Raw genomic sequence first — 20724 nt, 5'->3', positions numbered from 1 at the left:
CAATAGCCTGTTGAAAGTTGTATAATTATGAACCCATATTTATTTAGTGTTATATGGTACATCACCATTTCACAACAGCTGGTGGCATGATGACCATTATGAAACCATATTTTTTAGTGTTATATGGTACATCACCATTTCACAACAGCTGGTGGCATGATGACCATAGTTTATATCTTATGTGTGTGAGAAAATGACAGTTACATCTTTCATTTTTATCTGTGGCAAGAAAATATTGCTTAAATAACCTTTTTCTAATGAGTTAATATTTTATATCTGAAAAATCTAGTGTACTTTTAGCTTCTCATCACTTAAAATACATAAAAGGGAACTAAAGATATACCTTATGATGCCACTGAAGTTCCTTCTGGCAGCTATCAATACAACAGCCTTGCTAGGGAAAATTTCATTAAAAATAGCAGAAATTAAACATTTTTTTTTACGTTATTTGCAAAGTAAATGACTCACTTTCTATTCACAATCCTGAACAATGTAATGTTTTCAATGCCGTTATAAACAAAACTACGTATAAAGCAGGCAAAATTTTTTTTTATTATATAGTTCGAGTATCGGTGAAAGCAGATAATGTTCTATCACATAAAAGCCCTCCTTAATGGGCTGTGATATCATAATATAAGCTTTTATATCTTTATTGTAATCTGTTATGTGGTGTATCAATTTCTACGTGCACATCAAAGTATAGCTTAATAAAAAAAAAAGTTGATAACTTCAAAATAAAAACATGTTTATTGAAAATACCTTAAGGAAATAACTACTAGAAAATGTCACATCAGTTTTTTGATAGATGATAATTTGTCTTCATTTCTATAATTTTGATAGTGGTGTTAGAATATCAGGGATGAATTAACCAAGAGGCAGTTGTCTATGAGCCCAAGGTGTCAAGGAGCCCACAACAGTTATATTCTTTGTTTTTAATAGGTTTCTCAGATTAGGAACTTTAACATTTTAAAAGCATCATATTTTGCAAAAGAGAATTGTTTTGATGAATAAAATTTCAATACAAAAAAAAAATGAGGGCCTTTGTAGAAAGAGGGATCCACAGAACTGAAGTTGTCAATGGGTCCACTGTGGTCTTAATTTCAGCCTTGTACATAATAGATAATATTTAAATTAAGTTTCAGTTAATGCAAATAAAACATATATATGTGTTGTTTGAAACAAATTATCACTGCAATAAATCATAATAAATATACAATTTCTTTTCTCTTTTTTTTTTTCTTTTTTTTGTGTGCCTCCATCCAGTAAATCTTTTTTAATTGTAATTGTCTCTATAGGTGGAAAGTTAATGGTGGCTCCTGTTTTAGGATCTTTTGCACTATGTGCAGGTGCAATGGCGGTAAGTGTAGGTGTGTTTGCTCTTCCGTTCTACAGTGGAGTAAAACTATATCAGCATTACCAGGCTAAGAAAAGACTGACCATCACAGGTACTCAGCACCAGTCCTCCGTAGGCCAGGGTCATATTGCATGGGAACTAGATGGTGTATAATGGTCAGATGTATCAGGTAAGGGTCATGCTGTTATATTGTATAAAAACCATTCATCTAGAATGAATTATTTTGTATGCAAAGATTTAAAAAGTTTCATAAATCATAACTGAAAGTTATGGTTGTTGTTTGGCTTATCAAGTAAAGAGCTTTTCCATTTTTATTAGCTGAAAGTGAGGAATTTTCATTTGATCATCTTGATCAGCCTAACATGAAGACAAGTTTGAAACTGTTCTGTGAGGATACCATGTTTTCTTTGCTAAAGAGGAAGTTTTGATACTTGATGAATTAATTCTCTTAGTCATCTGTATTGGTTCCTAATCCAGTTAACATAGTCCAGCTATCCATGTTCACTTTTTTTATTGAAATATACTGATGTCGTGAACTATATATGTATACTGTTAAGTTCAGTTGTTTATTAATATATATTCCTTAAATATCCAGTATACCTGATACCTAACTTTACTTTTAAGATGAGCTACAGCTACTGAATTTTGTATCACTAATGCGATGAGATAACATTTATTGGAGATATTTTAATTTAAGTTATCTGTATCAGATGAAGATCAAATTCTGTATGTAATTGTTGAGGCTTTTTTATTTCTTGTTTTCATTTGTAACTTGATGTTTTTGTAAAGTTTTAGAAATACATTATGGTTGGTAAATGTATTACCATTGACTTCTGTTTAAAAGAAATATGGAGTTGTACTGTTAACTGACTCTTTGAAAAGTCTGTGTACTTTGTATCCTACCAGCTCATAAAAAATTTGTTATCCTGTCTTTGAGATTTGTACACTTTGAGTTGTACAGTCATTCACAGGAAGCTCATAATCTTGGCTTGAAGTTTATATTGTACAATCACTTACAGGAAATCTGTAATCTTGGTGTGAAGTTTGTATATGTTGAGTTGTACAATCATTTACAGGAACCCATAATCCTGGTGAGAAGTTTGAATATGTTGAGATGTGTAGTCTTTTATAGGAAGTCTGTAATCTTGGTGTGAAATCTGTACACCTGGCTCTGTACAAGCATTCACAGGAAATTCATAATCTTGGTGTGAATTTTGTACATTTTGAGTTGTACAATCTTTCACAGGAAGTTTGTAATCTTGTACATCTTGAGTTGCACAATCATTCACAAGAAGTCCATAATTTTGGCAGGAAGTTTGTACATTTTGAAATGTACAGTCATTTACGTGTACATGAATTCCTTGTGTATTGACATACATTATGCTAATACAAGAGTAAATTGACCAACAATGAGTGATCTATAGACGTAAGGAAGTTTTTTATGTAGAGAAAATCCTGTATGTTTCAACAGAATGTTGGATTGTCTTTTTCAGGTATGCATACAGAGTTTATATACAAAATTAATATATATATATATATATAAAGAAAAAAGATGCAAGAGTTTATAATATGCAAGAGTATTGTCACATAACAGTGAAATTTACAACAGGTGTATGACTTAAGTAAAGCTCAGGGCTGGTCGAGTATGGGAATGAAAGCTAAATATATAAAGTCAGCCAAGTTTTGTTGATGCTACTAGAGTCATCGTTATACTTTAGGGAAAATCACCTGCTTAAGTAATTTCCATTCTTTCTAAACAATTTATTTTTTGGTTGGTGTAGGAGAACAATTTTATCCCAAAGTATGTTATGATTTTATTGGAATTGATAACTTATTAAGGGAGATTTCTCAAATTTATATCTGTGTGTGTGTGTGTGTGTGTGTGTGTCCTTGGTGTGTCTGATTTTCAAGGAACCAGATATATTTATCCTTACCACATTCACTGTATACACGTTGCTTTTCTCCCTTAGGTAGAGTTTGTTTCAAGTCAGGTAATAAGGTACTTATCTTATGTGAAGGCTTAAATACAGTATTTCAGTTACTGGTAAAATCAGTAAAAATTTCTGGCATAAAAGGAAATGAAACAAAGTTCTGTTTTTTGTTATTCATAAGGAAATAACTGGAATTAGCATAAAAAAGTTTTATGGTTTTGAAGTTTAGTAAAAGCTCTATCTATGAAATTAAGGTTAAACCATCTAGATAGAACTACAATATTGTAGTAGTTCAGTACAGTTTGTTGGTACAAAACTGTATAGCATGGTTTACATTGGTAAAGTAGGAGGTAATTAGATCTTGTGTGAAGGGGGGTATGTTTCTTTTTGTATACACTGATGTTCACTTTATTTTTCTTTATGTTAAAATCTAAGAAGGACAGACAACTGTCAGATTCTATTTCATAAGTGAAAATTATGACTTTTGGGTCCTGTTGTTTAAAAATTGTATAATGTTAAGTAGATTGTCTTTCCCATGTCACATACACTAAAAATATTGTCAGTGTATGTGTGAATTTATTCTCATAGTGTTCTTCTAGAATCGACATGTAAAGGTCATTAAGTAGAAGGGAATATCCCATAGCTAGGCCACTGTTTTGTTTATAGAACTAACCATTGTAGGTAAAATAAGTGTCGTTAACACGGTATTATGTTAGGTTGATTAAGTGGTCGATATCATTAGAAACTGTTTTGTTCTAGCTTAGTTCTTAAAGTAAAACTTGTTCAACAGGTATTGAAGTAAAGAAAGATTTTGTCAAAAGCCACTAAAATATCTTCTTGATCTCATTCAAAGTTTTTGATTCTATCCACAAAGTTTATACTATACATTTATGTATATTATAAACTGTTTTGTCTTTTGAATTTATATATATTGTATGCTTGGTTGTATATCATACTTGAAGAAAACAGAAAAAAGATGTTGTATGTCAATATTTAAAGTTTTTCTATATTTTTAAATCATTGTTGGTCATTTTACTATTACATGAAATCTATAATTTTGACTTGAAGTTTGTGTTCTTTGAGTTGTGCAATAATTCACAGGAACTCCATAATCTTGGTGTGGAACTTGTACGCTTTGAATTGCACAATCATTCATAATCTTATCTCAAAGTTTGTATATCTTGGATCGTAGACTTTACAGAAATTTCATAATCTCTTGCTTTGAAATCTGTATACTTTAGATCTTGTCAGACTTTCAAGAAAATTTATATTCTTGTCTTTATTATCTGCTTACCTTTGGTCTTACCAGACTTCAAAGTTTGTGACCTGACTTTAAAGTTTGTATACTGCGGGTCCTTCTAATGTTTATAATGTTGGTGTTAAATTATAAAGTTTATATTGGAGGTCAGATAGTGGAAAGTTAATTGTTGTATAGAAATTGAAGCATTACTATGAACTAAGTTTGTTACAAAAGTAGAATTGTTAAATGAGTAAATGAGAAACTACAGACTTTAAAAAGGAGAATTCTTGCTATGTTTAAATACTGTAAAAAAGATAAAGAATTATTGAGTTATGATTATTGTCTGAAAGATAAGTTACAAGTATGAAATGAACATACCTATTTATGTATTTTGTATTGAATTTTCCTACATTTTCAAAAATGTGGTTTGTGAGTTAACTGCTTTAAATGTTTAATAGTGGCTAAAGCTTACCAAAGTATACTTTTACTGTTTTAAATGTTCTTAATGTACACTTTTTGATGAGAATACTTGTGTACATACTTCAGTAACAAAACATACTTTTCTTTGAGTATTGATTGTTTGTGAGATTATCATTTAATATGTCACACAAAACAGGAATTATTGTAGACTTTTTCTTTAGCCTTTATCATGTGTTATATTTGTAATTATTCTATCTCTAAGCTAATGTTTTGTATAGTATCTAGTCTGGTACAACTTTAGCAAGTTTCATTGTGAAAAAATAAATGTAAATATAATGGCAAAATCGGTTGAAGAATTTTAGTTTTCCTTGATAAATTATTGCCTTCATAGAGCCAGCAGTATATAAAAAGAAAAAAAAAGTTTACACGTGTAAATTACAAAACAAATTGCTCTGATTTTAAGTTTTGTTGAGCCTACACATAAGATTATTATATAATAAACAATGCTTAGGTGTAGAATTTTTAGACTTAGGAAAATCTAGATTTTTTATTTTGTTTTGGTTGAATTTATGAAGAGTTTCTAGTCAGCTGAATGAAGTAACATACACACTGATATGTAGTGGTAACATAAGTTGAAAGCTGAGTAATAAGATAATATTTAAATACAGTTTGAAGTGTTTCTCTTTGAGACTTTTTAATCTCTTGGTGCAGATATTAAACAGATTAATATTGGAATAAAAAGCCTTTTGAGACTATACATTTTTAATAACTATATTTCTAATATAAATTTACTTGATATTTTATTAATTTTTTGTTGGTTAGGTTCTTGCCTGTATAACAAAGTGTTTAAATTGACTTGTAAGATACATTTTTACATTAATGTTTTAAATTTTTCATGGAAAGAATTAAAAATTACATGTTTAAGAAAATTTATAAATTATGAAGTAAGATGATGCAGGAACAAAATTTAATATACTTCATCTATGATGACACTGGCTATTGTAAATTAAATAGAATGTTTAGAAGGGGTGGGGTAATATATAGTTTCTGGAGATTTAATTCAGTAACTGGTATTCATAGTCTTTATTATTGTATGTCATTCAATGTTATATTGTCTTCCTATCCAGTGGCATAACTACAAAAGTTGGGCTCCCCAACTTTTAGTTCCTTATAATTGTAGTTACTGGCTTATTGATATCATTAACTTAATTGAAGATTTAACCAAACTTAAAATTGCATCTAGTGTTAATTTTCGAATTACACAAGTATCAGATTTCAGGCCAGTTAGTTCATGCATTGGTGAAAGAGAAGTACGTAGTAGTATACATGGTGTAACTATACTTATATTTCCATCATGACTGTATGGACCATTAACCAAGACAGTCAGTGTATGGACTCAGTCTGCTGTCCTTTCTCTAAATGTTTTTACTATGCCAGAATAGTTCAGGTGCTCTTTAGTTCAAATGAAATTGTATGTTTCTCCTTGTTGACAATTCTTAAGTTTGTCAGGCCCTTTGGATCATCTTTTTGCTCCCCCCCTCCTGCAATTGCAGGAGCTGTGAAGGCATACTTATACCACTGTTCGTATTCTTCTACATTAATATACTAAATGTAGAGTATTTTAGCTTATGTACTCAGTTCTGTAATAGCACAATATTTTCAGAGTTGACATGACAAGCTTGTGAAAAAGTATTCTAACATCAGGTGATTTAAGTATCTGGGTACACCAGCCAGGTTTTTAGTAAAGAACAGAACTGGTTACTACTTACATCATTTCTTGTTAAAAAAAAATACTCGATAAATTCAAATTCATTTTGTATTTGGGTCCTGAAGAGAATAATCAAGTGACTTGTTAAAGTTTTACTAGTAAATTTTATATTTGACCAATATAATAATTCATGCAAATTTTAATATTGATGTTCCTATCTACATGTCTGTATGTTACGACACAGAACCATCTTAAAGTCATTTCAATGAAGAAGACAAAATAACTTTGACAGTGCCTAAAAATAATAATGTTTTCTTACATTCTGTCTTAACAAACTGCTTTATTGCACCATATTTTCATGTACTATTATGTATTTTAACTCTGTTTCCATTGTTATTAATTTGAATTTGAAAAAAAAAGTTTTTTTGTTGAGATTTTGTTTTAAAGTCTGAATTGGGGGGGAAAAAAAGATCTAGTCAAAATATACCAGTACAGTTTTTGTTTCTTAATATAAGGTGTTAGGTATTTTTGTAAAGTGTGAGTAGTTCAATAAACCTGTGCACACAACTTAAATCATTCTTAACTTTGTGATATATATATATATATATATATTTATACACACACACACACAACATTTTTCTATAAAGCTTTAATGTTCTAGTTCAACAAAGCTACAAATAGACTTTAAATTATCAAAACACAAGTCGTAATAAATTAACTAAAATCAAAGGTTTTTGTAACTGGAGATTTCCAAAAATCCACCCACAGAGGTTCACATGTGAAGTATCAATAATGTAATAGTTTTAATGCCATTTAAAACAGATTTAGTTATTAGTGCTACAAGAAATCAGTTCATTATATTATTTCTATGTATATTATGTATAAAAACAAAGTAGTCATCCCACAAATGAAACTAGTTCAGGTTTTAACATACCAAAGAATTTATTTTTGATGTTACAGATCTCTTTTTGTCTAGAAGTCAAACTCTTTAATATCATTATGACTTAAGGATTTTGATAGTAGCAGTTAACACACACAAAAAAAATGAGCCTCTCCAAAATGTGCAATGTTTAGTTTTTTCTAGTCTTGGCAATTTCACCATAATTTAAAGTATTTCTAGGTGAAACTTTCATAGAATAATTTTGTTTGGCTACAAAAATATAACTTAGTGAAAAACCACATTTGACAAAGTGCATATGTACATTTAAACTTGATCAAACAAACTTTAAAATTGCATCAATACCGATATTCGTATATATATATATTATTTATTCAGTCGGGCAATGAGACTTTAGTTGAACTTAGGGTTTCACCTGTATCTTTTTCTAACAGTGCTTTAATGATTACATAAGTTATCAGCTACTGGCAAGAACTTGTTTCATTCTTTATACAAAAGAACTACTCTTCGGTTATAACATCAAATCACCATTTAAGAAAACTATTTTATAGTTAATACTGGAAATACAGGGCCTGAATTTTTAAGTAAATACAATTTATAAAACTTGTATTGGTAGAAGCCATGCACATTGTCAATTTTCACCCAAGAAAAGGACAAGATAATCTAAAACACCTGTTTTCAAAATTATAAACCTGTACTAAACACATTGGACTGTGGCTATTATTGAAGTATGTTACTACAAAAGATGTGTGCTATCTTGAAGTTACAAATAACTTGATGGGTATTTAAGTTACTGGTGGTGCTGTTAAAGTAAAGTGTGTGTATATATTTTTTAATTTAGTATTTTTGTTTAAAAAGTGTGGTAATGTTTTGGTGCATGCATGGATGGGAGCAGATAATTTTGTCAGTACTGAAAATTTCTGAGCAATCACAAATATTCTCTGACTTTGCTACCACACCTATATGAATTATTCAGCGTTGGTAGTATATTTGTAGAATAAATAACTGTGCACCAAATAGATCAAGTGGGAAAAGTATTGTTTTTTTTGTTATCTGGTTCTGTTCTTGACAGAATCACCAATACAGACTTCCTTTGTACAACAAATATCTGATTGGTATAATTCATTATACACTATTAAAGATAAGAACCACTGTTCCACTACTTTCCCAAACTGCTCATTATACATGAATCATGCCATGCACATGGGTGGAAGAGTTCTGTATTTAGTAACACTAAAGCTAGAAAACATACAATGGGAAAAGGTTCTCCAAATAAATATAAAAAAGCAGACAGTAAAAGTATCTGTAATGACTTAGAATCGCATGTGCATACAAGATCTTGAAGTAAAATAACAGTATTATGAATGCAAAAGAAACTGTCAAGCACATAAGGTATGCATTTCAAAATATTGTCATGTTTTTTTTATTTTTTTTTAAACAGTTGATGTGAAAGTGTTTTTTGATTATTTTGAAGATCTGTAATAATAGCTTATAAATTAATGAAATTGGGTGGCTTGATGGGGAGGGGGGGGGGGATATACTTAGATAAATATAGATAATTGTGGAAGGCCTCTACCAAACATGACTACAACACTGGTTATACACGATTTCTGGAAAATGTGTAACATCTAACAAATTTATAGGATAAACATTTAGGAACTAAAATTTTTAAGGACAAGTATGAACTGTGGAAATGACTAGACATTTTTACACTTGTGTAGCTAAAAAAGATTGTTAAAGTCAAAAGAAGACAGATAAGCTATATATATATTATTTCATTTTAAATCATCACCAATATCGGCATACAGTAGTATGTACCTCCAAAAAAACATTTAGTAAAGAGGACATCAAAAACATGGAGATAATGTAAACTGAAGTGTTGTAAATGCTCAACACATCTTCCAGAGTGATTTCTGTACATTTTAGTTAACAACATATCATGAGAGAAACTTTTATTAAAACAGTGGCTGTGTTATCCAACTAAAATAACTTCAATTTCATACACTCTACAAAAAACAACAGAGAATTTTAAAGATATTTGTTTTATGGTTGAAAAAGAAACATACATAAGAAGTAAGTAACAAACAATGAAATAAAAAGATAACTATTTAAACAATTTTTTTTCAAGCTAGGTATAGTTTTAAGAAAAGTATACTTACAAAATAAAGTTAAAAATAATACTTCTGTTACATCAAAATTAAGATCAAGACAAAAATGAAGACATATTTTTTGCAATCTATAGGGTATAATAAAAATATCACTCTATACAAAAAATTTTGTTCACTGTTTATTTTAAGCATAAAATTACCAAAATGTACAGCCTGCAATAAAACATGAGACATCCATACACACTGGTGTTTAGTAGTGACAGAAACTGTTTGGAATATTTGGGACTCCGAGATGCCCAATGGGAGCTACTTTTGTTACACCCAGTATACAGGAAGGTTCTGATAAATTGATAATTATTTCCTGTTGTTGTATATTTGAATAATAAATATTGTTCAAAGCCTAACATCTAAAGCACATGTACTGCTTTAATATCTAAAACATTTTTGAAATAAGTTTTCAAGTATTTATTTTCTTGGTTTCCCGAGGACATTAAATAAAAAAAACGACAGAAAGAGGACCAAAATAAGAATATTATATTTAAAAAAAGAGTAAATAAATTATGTTAAAATAAAGTTTAAAATAAACCATTTGTTCTTAATTGGTATTAGCTAGCAGAATTATACTTGTGGGAAACAAAAATAAATAAACTGAGATAACTTGCAGTGAATCTGATTTAAATTTTGTAGCAGAATATCATTCTCATCAACTCTTTCTCAAACATGTACTTAAAATGAAAGCATTACCAAAAATGTTCTAACAGTAAAAACATCAGTGTTAATTATAACAAAATCAACAAGTACTTTTAGCAATTGTCAGTTTCTTTTAGTGGGAACAGCCAAACTGTGGCAAACTCATTTCCAGAGTGAATTCGATTCCATGCAACACTATAGGCAAATGTTGTTCACATCAGAAAGGCACATTCAAGAAGCTGACGTGACAAACCTACAAGGTTGAACCATATCAAACACTTACAGGACAAATGGTGTTGAATGCAGAAACTGGTGAACTGTTATAATAAACTTTTAAGTTATAAATTGGATAAAACACTACAGTGCTCCAATAGTCTATTCAAAACTACTTATAAAAAAAAAAAGTTGTACATGATTTGTAGGCATTTATAACTGAAACACTATATAAAATACATCTATTATATTTTTGGGATATCATCAGCAGTTTAATGCAATTTTTCCTTACTTATTATGATTTAACATTTATACTTATGTTAAAGTTTGGTGTCATGAAATAACAAATGCTGGTAGGGCAAGCAATGAACAAGTTTTTTTTTTCTTTTTTGTGACAAATTTATTTCGTTTCTTTAGAGTGAAATCTGAAACATTGGTGGTTTTAATATACAGCAACGCCAAACTTCAGTGAAGTAATTACACTTATATTCCACATTGTATATAATCTGGGACTTCCCACATATTTTGCTATAGAAATAACAAGAAAACTGGTGGTTATATGTTATAATATCCTATATATGTTTTAATACTTTGATATATGCACATACATATCACTGTAGTGGGTGCACTAGTTTATTCAAGCTTACTTGTACTGCTTCTTATTCTTTCATGAACTACCAATACAAAATGTCTATTTTTTTCAAGCATTGCAAGTTTTTGAATTTTAGAAGCATTTAGTGCCTTTAAAGTATAAACCAACTCGAGTGAATTATTTTTCACAAAGTAAATAAGTAACTTGTAATAAAACGATCAACACAGTTGTAAAATCTTTTTTTTTCCTGTCTTTCTCACTACTTAATTGGCACAACAATCATTATGGGATTTAACAGAAATCTAACTTCTTGTAGTTTTCACTCATGTTCTACTTACTCAGAAACGAAAACTGTAAATTATTTCATTTTATAAATTTGATAAAATAGCAATAATTACCTCTTTAAAAAGAATAAAAATTGTTCAATTAAAAAAAGGTTGTATTACAAACAACATAAAAATCATACTCATTAGGTCTAGCATCTAATACTAGCAGTAGCAGAAACTGTCTAATATAAACCCCAACTACACAAAGAATGTTGCTATGTCTCTATGATTGCGTATTTTAAAAGTTCAGGAAGTCTCAGGTGAGCTTGAGTGAATCAAGATATATGTCACGTTTTGATTTTTCTTCCATTTTTGATGACACCATTGGGGGGTTTCCCATTTTGTTTCATCCTCAGCCTTGTTCTGGAGTCAAAGAGTGTGTCAGAATCAGATTCCGATACCATGACACTGCTGCTTTGTGGCTTTCCTGGAGAAGATGGAAAGAACTGTACATAACAAATACTATAAAATACCAGTATACAGTAATCTGCTATTATAAGTAAAAATACCTGTCTTAATACAACACTATATCCAAATCAACTAAAATTATACTAACTAAAACCAAATGGAAAAGATACAAGTAAGTAAATTTCTAGTCTCTAATCTACAAAATATACCTTAATAAATAATAAGTTAAGCCTACAAGTCAAATGCCAGCAAAAAGTATGTAGCATATCTACCACATGTATAATTTTGTTTCTAAACACACAACATGCCATAGCTTACCTGCCATGTATTTGGGTAAATGACTGTATGACAGAAATATTTTCTAGTAAATAAAATACATGAAAGTTTTGGTAATATTGACAGATCCCTTTTGTTTTAGTATCTATAATAAAGTACAAAATTTGTACTAATTATTCAGACATTGTAACGGTGACTGATAAAAACAGATACCTGTTATGATTATGATTCACCATGATGCATGTGAGTTTAATAAAAGGAGATAACTGTAGTAATTATGATATTATACAGTAAGATATCTATGTAAAACACAATGATATACTTGTAATGATGATGACAAATTAAGAAGCTTATAGTAGTTTTGATACAGTGAGATGCCTTTAATGTTTATAGTGGTTATAATGTAGTGAGATGGTTTCTAAAGGTTATGATATAAAAAGATGTTTATTATGAGTGTAATACAGGGTAAAGCTTATTTTGGGTATGACACAGGACCTAGCTACTGCTAGTAGCCTGTGGAGTGATTGTGAGGCTCCCCTCCCCCTTTCCGTAGCCTTGGGGTAGCACATGGAGTCCCCAAACCAGGGATATGGTGAAACCAATGACAAAAAAGAATGGTGGATTACCTTGTCTGGTAGAAGCTTGGTTTAACTGAGTAAACAGCAGAGAAGGCATGCTCCCATCAGCCACACATCCTCGCAGGACTTCCTCCTCATTCCCAACTTTTGTTATGGCTGTACATAGCTAATGGCACTGTTCCTGCCAGTTGCAGAGCTCAAAAATAACTATGGTAGTCATTACTTGGTCATCTGCACATAGGTGGTTCAAGTTTGATGGCCGTGGATGGCAGCCCTATTATGAGATGGCTCTGACTGTCCTGGAAAGAGATGCCCTGATAAAAGGAGGAGTAAACATAGTCCACTCAACCTAACCTGGCTGGGCTACCACACCCAGTGAGCCTCCGATTTTGTGGTCAAGTAAAGCATATGAAAAGGAAACTCAAACCTGTAACTTGGAATGTCAGAATAGTATCTCTGAAAGGCTGATGAAGTTGTGACTCACACTGTCCAAGAACCACTTCATCACTATGATGTTGGCCTATGCACCAACAATGACAAACAAAACTTTCACAAGAGAAGATTATATCTGGTCTTAAGGAATCTCTTGGATTCGGTTGCTGGTAGTGACAAACTTTTAGTCCTTGGAAACTTGAATGCTCATGTTGATTCAGATAATCAAACTTAGAACCACGAATTAGGCTACTTCGGGAGAGGAAAGATAAACTAAAATGGGAAATTACTTCTTAGAATGCGAGTTTCTCTCTGCAAGCAGGATCCCATAATTTCACTATGTTCAGTTTCCAAGAGGCAACTGGCTGTTTTTGCACCAAATGGGAGTGAACTTTAGTTTACAGATTATGTGGATAAGTGTGTGGCATGTGTCACAGTCCACACCATGCATGGCTTGTGTAGACATGACATCAACAAGGTCATGCCTTCATGTTAGAACATAGTCGAGGAGAGTCCATCGAGTCAATATGAGTGACACCAACTGTAATACTATTTTTAGGGAGTTTGAGAAATGTGTTTATTGCCAAATCTAGCTCGGTACAGAAAAAGATCTATTAAGGTTTGAAACAAATTAATCCCAAGTAGCTCAATCGATCCCAATGCTATGGAACCATTTCAAAACCATTGTATATGACACAGCCACAACAGAAATTGGCTTCCACGATAAGGGACATGCTGATTGGTTTTACAAAAATGATGATAACATCCAAGAATTGTTAACTGAGAAAAGACAAATAGACAAGCTTTATGGCAAGGACACTCAACAAGCAAACCTCCGGAAACATCTGTACAAACTTCAAGATTAATGGTGGCTACAAAAGGCAGAGGAGATAAAGTCCTTAGCTGACAAACATGATACAAAAGGTTTTTTAACAGTTTGAAGGTGGTAGATGGACCAAAGCATGGAGCAACTGTTCTGCTCAAGAGTCTTGATGGTTCCTAACTGTTTACCAACAAGGTTGATATGTTGCAGAGATGGAAAGAACACTACGATACTTTGCTCAGTGATTCAACTGGTGAAGGTCTCACAGGATTGTTGCACTTGGAGACAAGCCTTGCTTATAGTTCCTCGCACAGTTCAATGCAACATTTGTGAAAAGAAATGTGCCAGCAATTTTGGGCTCTGATCACACAAGCACTAGAAGCACACTCAACAATCCAAGCATTGATGGTTTCTTCTCCCCTTCTCTACATCATCTTCGATTACTGAAGGACTGCAAATGACAACAGGGAGAAGTTTATAGTGATTATAATATAGTAAGGTTTTAGTAGTGGAATTGCAGGAAGTTTCAATATCTGATTTAACAGGAAGAGGTGTGTAATGACCATAAAAATTTTGCACTGTATAATACAGTAACACAGACAAAAAACAAGTTGTTTAAATGACTACAATGGTTTGCACTACTGTAATACAAGTAGTATGTTGCAACTTTACTCATACAACAAGTGGTTTGGAGTGACTATACTACAATCAAACATTTCCAGTGAGCATAGTATTGTAAAAAGTATGTAACATCTCACTTTCCTATAGTATATCTTTCATATCTACAAGATAAGTTAAATTCTTCTATGTTCCAATTTTGGAAGATACTAAAGCTTGTTAAGATAGTGTGTAAAATTGCAACTTGAGGTATTATTTTTTTAGCTAAACTGATCAAGGAAATTTATTTTCTATGTTGTGGGATAGTTGCATTGTGTCCTTCTTGATCTTCTGGTTGGGGAATACCTTGTAGCTATCACAATGAGAAGATATTTTCAAATTTCAGTGCCATATTTCTGATTGGCCAGTTACAGAAAGAATGTGCCTCGTTTTGGTACTTTTAGAGAAAATTAAGTTTAGATAATAAAGGGGTGAAGATATGTAATAGAAGTCTTATCTTTGTGCCATTTCTAATTCCAACTGTATGAGCTCAAATCTAAATTAAACCCTTTTCTTCTCAACTTGTTATTTTCTTTTCTGATGTTTATTTCACATATTTTTCTATCTATCCATCCCAGAAAATAGCGTTTTTATCTTACTTTAATTCTGGCCACCTGTCACAAGTCACTGCACATTAATTCCATAAATCTATCTATTATTGTTGCAAAGACCATATAACTGTGTGCAGATGTAACCTTGAATTACCACAATTATATATTAACTATATACATGTATGATACTTCAAAAACTTGTTCTGAATGCAATGTAGCCAGAAGCATGTGGGTACTATAAAACAACCAATAAGTTAATGTATGATAAGGCACTGAGTTTGCAGTGACTACACAGTAGACCACAGGTTTTGTGAATATAACAAGGGATGAATTATGACATGACTATACTAAAAAAAAAAGGTTGAGGTACAGTAATCTCCCTATTATTTTGTGTTGCGGGTTTGATCACAAAAAAAGAGTACAGTCTATTTTATTAAGTAGTGATTACTGCAGCATTAAAATGCTATGTAACTTTAACTTGTTTTACAATAAAGATGTCCCAAATATAGAGATTTACAGATTATGCGTGCTTTTCAATTATTTTTTCATCCTCTTCCTTTCATTACCCTGAATAATAGAGTTGACTATAATTAGAATACAAGAAGGATATTGTAGTGACTTTAATAAAGGCAGTAAACAAATAAAGAAATCTTATTCAACATTAAAAACTATTTCCTTACCTCTAGCCATTAAAGGTATTCCATTCCTCTCTTTATCACTGAAATCTTCAAGAAGGGCATATCGATGGCGTTTCTTGTGTTTCCGACATCTTGTTCTAAGATAATCCATTAATTTTTTAATATAGCACTTCAACTAGTTTTTTTATAATATAAGTTGTAATATATTAAAATTCTAGATAATAAAATGTTAGCAAAAGACTAACAACCTTATAAAACGTACTGTCAGTAATCAACCATAAAGTAGAAAGTGTTTACATTAATCTATAAGATCTAAGGAAGTATTAGAAATTTGGGATTGTTCTTTTTTTTTTTTATTTCACACAAAGCTACATGAGAGTTATCTGCCTTAGCTATCCTTAAATTTAAAGTGATAGACTAGAGGAAAGCACCACCCATCATCAAATATTGGGCTACTTATGTCAGACTAAATGGTTGGATTTGACAGTCACTCTTATAACAAACCTATGCCTTCAGAGCGTAGAGCACAATTTTTGGTTTGATGGTAACAAAACATGAATCTCGGATCCACAGTCAAGCAGCTAACCACTACGCCATGTTTAACATAGGCAGTTGGAAACTTTATTAATAATTTAATGTGTTAAAAATGCCAGTCACTTACAATAATTCACATTGATCCAAGAGAGTTTACTAGTTGCATGTATTTACAATTCAATGAGTGAAATGTGGCTAAACAATGTGAGAAGATATGACAGTTATATAAAATACATTAAAAAATTACAATAACTCACAACAAACTAAGACAATAAACTAAATATTTTCAATATTTAAAATTTATAAACAATTTACAAGAAATTAAGAAAAAAAAAAACTACATTTGTCTGCTTGGGTCTAGTGATAGCAAACCAATAACCATATGGGAGCTATAGACACAGGGATAATACTAGTTAGCAGTCCTAAAAACACAGGATAGGCCTAGCAAGCCACTGGGGAGATTTAACACTTGCTCTAGAAACTCAAGCAGAGCCTTAATATATGGAGTGAACCCATACTGAACAAGCAGTTGGAAACAGAGGAACAAGAATCATATCTGGATAGGAGTGTGTGGCAAAGTTTTATGGGGTGATACAACTGACTGGTTTTAAGCCTAATAGGAGGAAAAAGAACTCATAATTTTCACAACAAAATATAAATTTTAACAAAAATCTAAACAATTTTGTTTAAAAAAATACCATTGACCTATGATAAAAGAGTACAGTAGGTTATTCATGCTTTATGGTAACCTACTGTTGAAAAGCTTTATGAGTGATATCTGGCAGGTGATAGGTGGGGTATGTTTATCATATTGGATAAAACATGGTTAAGTGATACAGCACTCCCACATCACATTTTTAAATTTAATTTTTTTTAAATATTGTTAGAGGCTCTAGTTATCAAATTAGTAAATGGGCAAGGTTATTTGTAGAAAGTAATGTAAAATGATTAATGTGCGATAACCATTTTTGTAATAAAAAACATTCAAACCCAATGAAGTTATACCCTATTAAAAATAAATCATAACAAAGAATTGAACTATTTCTTTTTCAAGAACTTACTTTGCATACCTTATATGAACTACATATTTTTTAACTGACTCCAGGGTACTTTTAAATTACTAATTAAAAATATCAGAAAAAAATATATATAAAAAATTATCCAAGTTAATTATTGTAATTTTGTTTCCTATAAAGTATTAGTATGTTTTAATCCTTTATGCTGAGATCTATTTTTTTAAGTTGGAAAAACTAAAAACATTTTAATTAGTAATTGTGATCTTGCTAAAAAAGATAGCACTAAATACTGAAACACTTGAAATGTAAAAAGTAGAAGATAGAGGGTAGTTTTGATTGGGAACTGGAAGGGACTTCCTTGATGGGCTAATATGCACCTTTTTTTGTCCCTGTAAAGTTTTATGAATTTATATGGTTGTGTTGTAGGAATATACCATGGGTTTTCATCTTCTCATACTGGTATAATATTTATTCTAACTTTATTTCTTGTTCTGAATATGTGCAGGTTTCACACAGCACGTGATCAAGAAAATCATTAAGCTGATCTTGTTTTAAATTACCTTTGTTCCTTGTTATTCTGTAAGTTACCTGTATCCTGTTACAACCCCTGAATAATATTGCTTAATGCAATTTTATTAGGAATATGTTAGTAATGTTCTTTAGTAATTGTTCAGATAATACTTAGAGGTTAATTTCTCATGAATGTTTTCTGAGAATTATTTGTCGCATGTTAGTGCCACTTTAATACAAAGTCCCTTCAAACCTCAATCAATGAGTGTGAGGCAGAGTAAGACATGCAAACCAAGTTAAGCCTAGATAAGGTAAGGGTATAAAGCCTTGTATCCAACAGTTCAACCGAGTCATTAATCCAGGTCATACTGTTTTATCTGAAGTGTTTTAATAAACATTGTTCATTTTGTCCAGTCTCTTTATTTGATTTGGTATAGTATTACTCTGTGATTTCATATCTTAAACAAACCTTCTATTTGGCAGAATTATCAAGTAAAGATTTAAAATTAATTCATTTCACCTGAATATATCACATGGTTTTAGTTAATTACTATTAGAAATCTTTCCCATGGAAATGCTATGCAGTGTGGCAGAAGCGTCAAATTGAGATACTTTTTTCATGTTTTGAAAAATAACTTCTAGAAAATACATTCACACACTAATGGTGTTTCTTCCCTTCCAAATCTTTTGGTCATGTGATTTACCGTTGTTATATAACTTTCTTCCAGTTAAGAGACTTTACAAGGGAATACTGGTGTTTGTCTTTAATGCGTGTGTATTATAAGAATTCCTAGAAGAACAAGATGGATATAATTAATTTACTAATGTTTATGTGAAGCAAAATATATGTTCCATAATTACTATACCATTCAAATATCATATTCGTTCAGTTGACTAACAATTCTATTGCTTAGATGTCTGAGTTTTTAGTACTCTAGAGGTTTTCTTTTAATGGTATTGGACATGGTTTGTGATTCTTCTTCCACCAAATAATATGTAACAGAAGTAAACCCTAATGGTCATTTGCTACACAAGTGTTTTATGAGAATTTTCTGTAACAATAAGTAAAATTTGATTGTAGAAGTGGCTGATAGCAACTATATGGTTACCTGTTAACAAAGCAATATCATTTAGAGAAGAAACACTTTTTGAAGTAGCTTATCTAACTCTCAGCGGTGTCAGAAACAAGTCCTGCTGCATTTATGTTTTAAATATTAATATAAAAAATACATATGTTACAGAAACTGAAGTGAATCATCTTGCCTACTTGTATTATATTTTCATAGAGAGTTTTGTTCCAATTTCATTCAATGGTTGTCTCGTTCTTTGTGAATGTCTTGGAGGTCAGAGATAGTATCTCCATGACATACAAATCTTCTTTTGTCTGTACATGTTTATAACTGACATTTAGAAAACCACATACAGCTGCTTCAATTACATTTTGGGAAGACAGATTGTTTGTTAGATGTATGGAAATAGTATATGTTCTTTTGCATGAAAGAACTAAAAATACCTTCTTGCTTTTCATTTATCAAAGTGACACTACTTGGGCAAACACGATGAATAATTAATATTATGAATCCAGATTTTGCAGTATACTTAACAAACTACATTGACTCTCATGGAAGGTTTTTGAAGAAGTGATGAGATGCACAGTGTTTGTTACTTTCATTTTATTGGAGATGCAACCATCTTGCCGAGAGTTGCAAAAACATCTGAAGAACAGCTTCACTATGTTTTTGGGAGACACAATTAATGTAAATAATGGTACTGCAAAAAAAGGAGCCACCAAAAAACAACCCTTGTGTAATTCTGTCTAAAATAGTGAATGTAGTTTTTCGTGTTGTCCAAAAGTCAGGAGAGATGATTAACATAGCTAAAATCTACATGTATTTAGTTTGTTGGAGGTAAATGGTTCTTTGAATCAAGAAGTTCATAAGGAAACAGATGTTATGGAGCTGGACTCACCTATCAGCTTTAACCAAAATGGCATAGTTTGCTTGGTAAAGTTAATAACTTTAGAAGCCCTACATCTGTATTAAAGAAGTACATACAAAAAATGATGGCAAAATCAGTAAATTGTAGAAACAAACTCTTGGAATATGACACAGTAAAAAGATGGAAAGAAGCCAAAATATATTCAAACTAAAGAAAAAAAGATATGAACTAAATTACAATAATGATGCAAAAGAGCCAGAAGAAATGACATAAGGTAAAAAAACTGCATGAATTGAAAGTTTCAACAGAATATAGAGATAAACAATTGTGACTAAATAGCAAACAATAACTGATATGAGGAAAGACGAAACAGATTGATCTTATGTATGTGTTCTATATGTAGACTGAGAGCCTGTAAATTTCCTGTTAAAATAAATGTGAAGAATCCTCTGTATTTGGTAAATGTGACTTCACTGGCTATTGAGTATGTTCTATATGTAGACTGAGAGCCTGTAATTTCCTGTTAAAATAAATGTGAAGAATCCTCTGTATTTGGTAAATGTGACTTCACTGGCTACTGAGTATGTTCTATATGTAGACTGAGAGCCTGTAATTTCCTGTTAAAATAAATGTGAAGAATCCTCTGTATTTGGTAAATGTGACTTCACTGGTTATTGAGTATGAACTAGCATATGAAAACCTTGAATGACACGCAAAAGTTTGTGCTCAATGTTGAGGTCTATATGTTGATAATGAGCATGGATTTCTTGAGGCTACACCAGATGGACTTCTTCAAAATGATAAATTTTAAATTAAAAATCCCAAACTTATGACACCTCCATACGCTGTTCTAAAAAGACAAAAGGATTTGTTGTTCAATAAT

At 31.1% G+C, this 20724-nt stretch overlaps 2 protein-coding genes across 4 annotated transcripts in view; one reads left to right on the top strand and one right to left on the bottom strand.

Moving 5' to 3' along the window:
- LOC106460091 (probable E3 ubiquitin-protein ligase RNF217) overlaps positions 1–6550 on the top strand; it is a 38552-nt gene extending 32002 nt beyond the window's left edge. For 2 of the 3 annotated variants that reach the window (XM_022386710.1, XM_022386711.1), the window contains exons 5-6: positions 1296–1523; positions 1673–6550. In XM_022386710.1, the coding sequence (XP_022242418.1) occupies positions 1296–1507 (212 nt within the window). In that variant the 3' untranslated portion in view covers positions 1508–1523; positions 1673–6550. The remainder of the gene's footprint in view (positions 1–1295; positions 1524–1672) is intronic. The other variant, XR_002610679.1, reaches the window with a different exon arrangement.
- Positions 6551–9022: 2472 nt separating this feature from the next.
- LOC106460092 (dyslexia-associated protein KIAA0319-like protein) overlaps positions 9023–20724 on the bottom strand; it is an 84234-nt gene continuing 72532 nt past the window's right edge. Inside the window, exons 19-20 of the mRNA XM_022386709.1 lie at positions 15886–15980; positions 9023–11907 (exon numbers count right to left, since the gene is read on the bottom strand). Of these exons, the coding sequence (XP_022242417.1) occupies positions 11768–11907; positions 15886–15980 (235 nt within the window). The 3' untranslated portion in view covers positions 9023–11767. The remainder of the gene's footprint in view (positions 11908–15885; positions 15981–20724) is intronic.

This window comes from Limulus polyphemus, unplaced genomic scaffold (assembly GCF_000517525.1).
Source record: "Limulus polyphemus unplaced genomic scaffold, Limulus_polyphemus-2.1.2 Scaffold706, whole genome shotgun sequence".
NCBI classification, from domain to species: Eukaryota; Metazoa; Arthropoda; class Merostomata; order Xiphosura; family Limulidae; genus Limulus; species Limulus polyphemus.
This window is presented reverse-complemented; position numbering and strand designations above follow the sequence as displayed.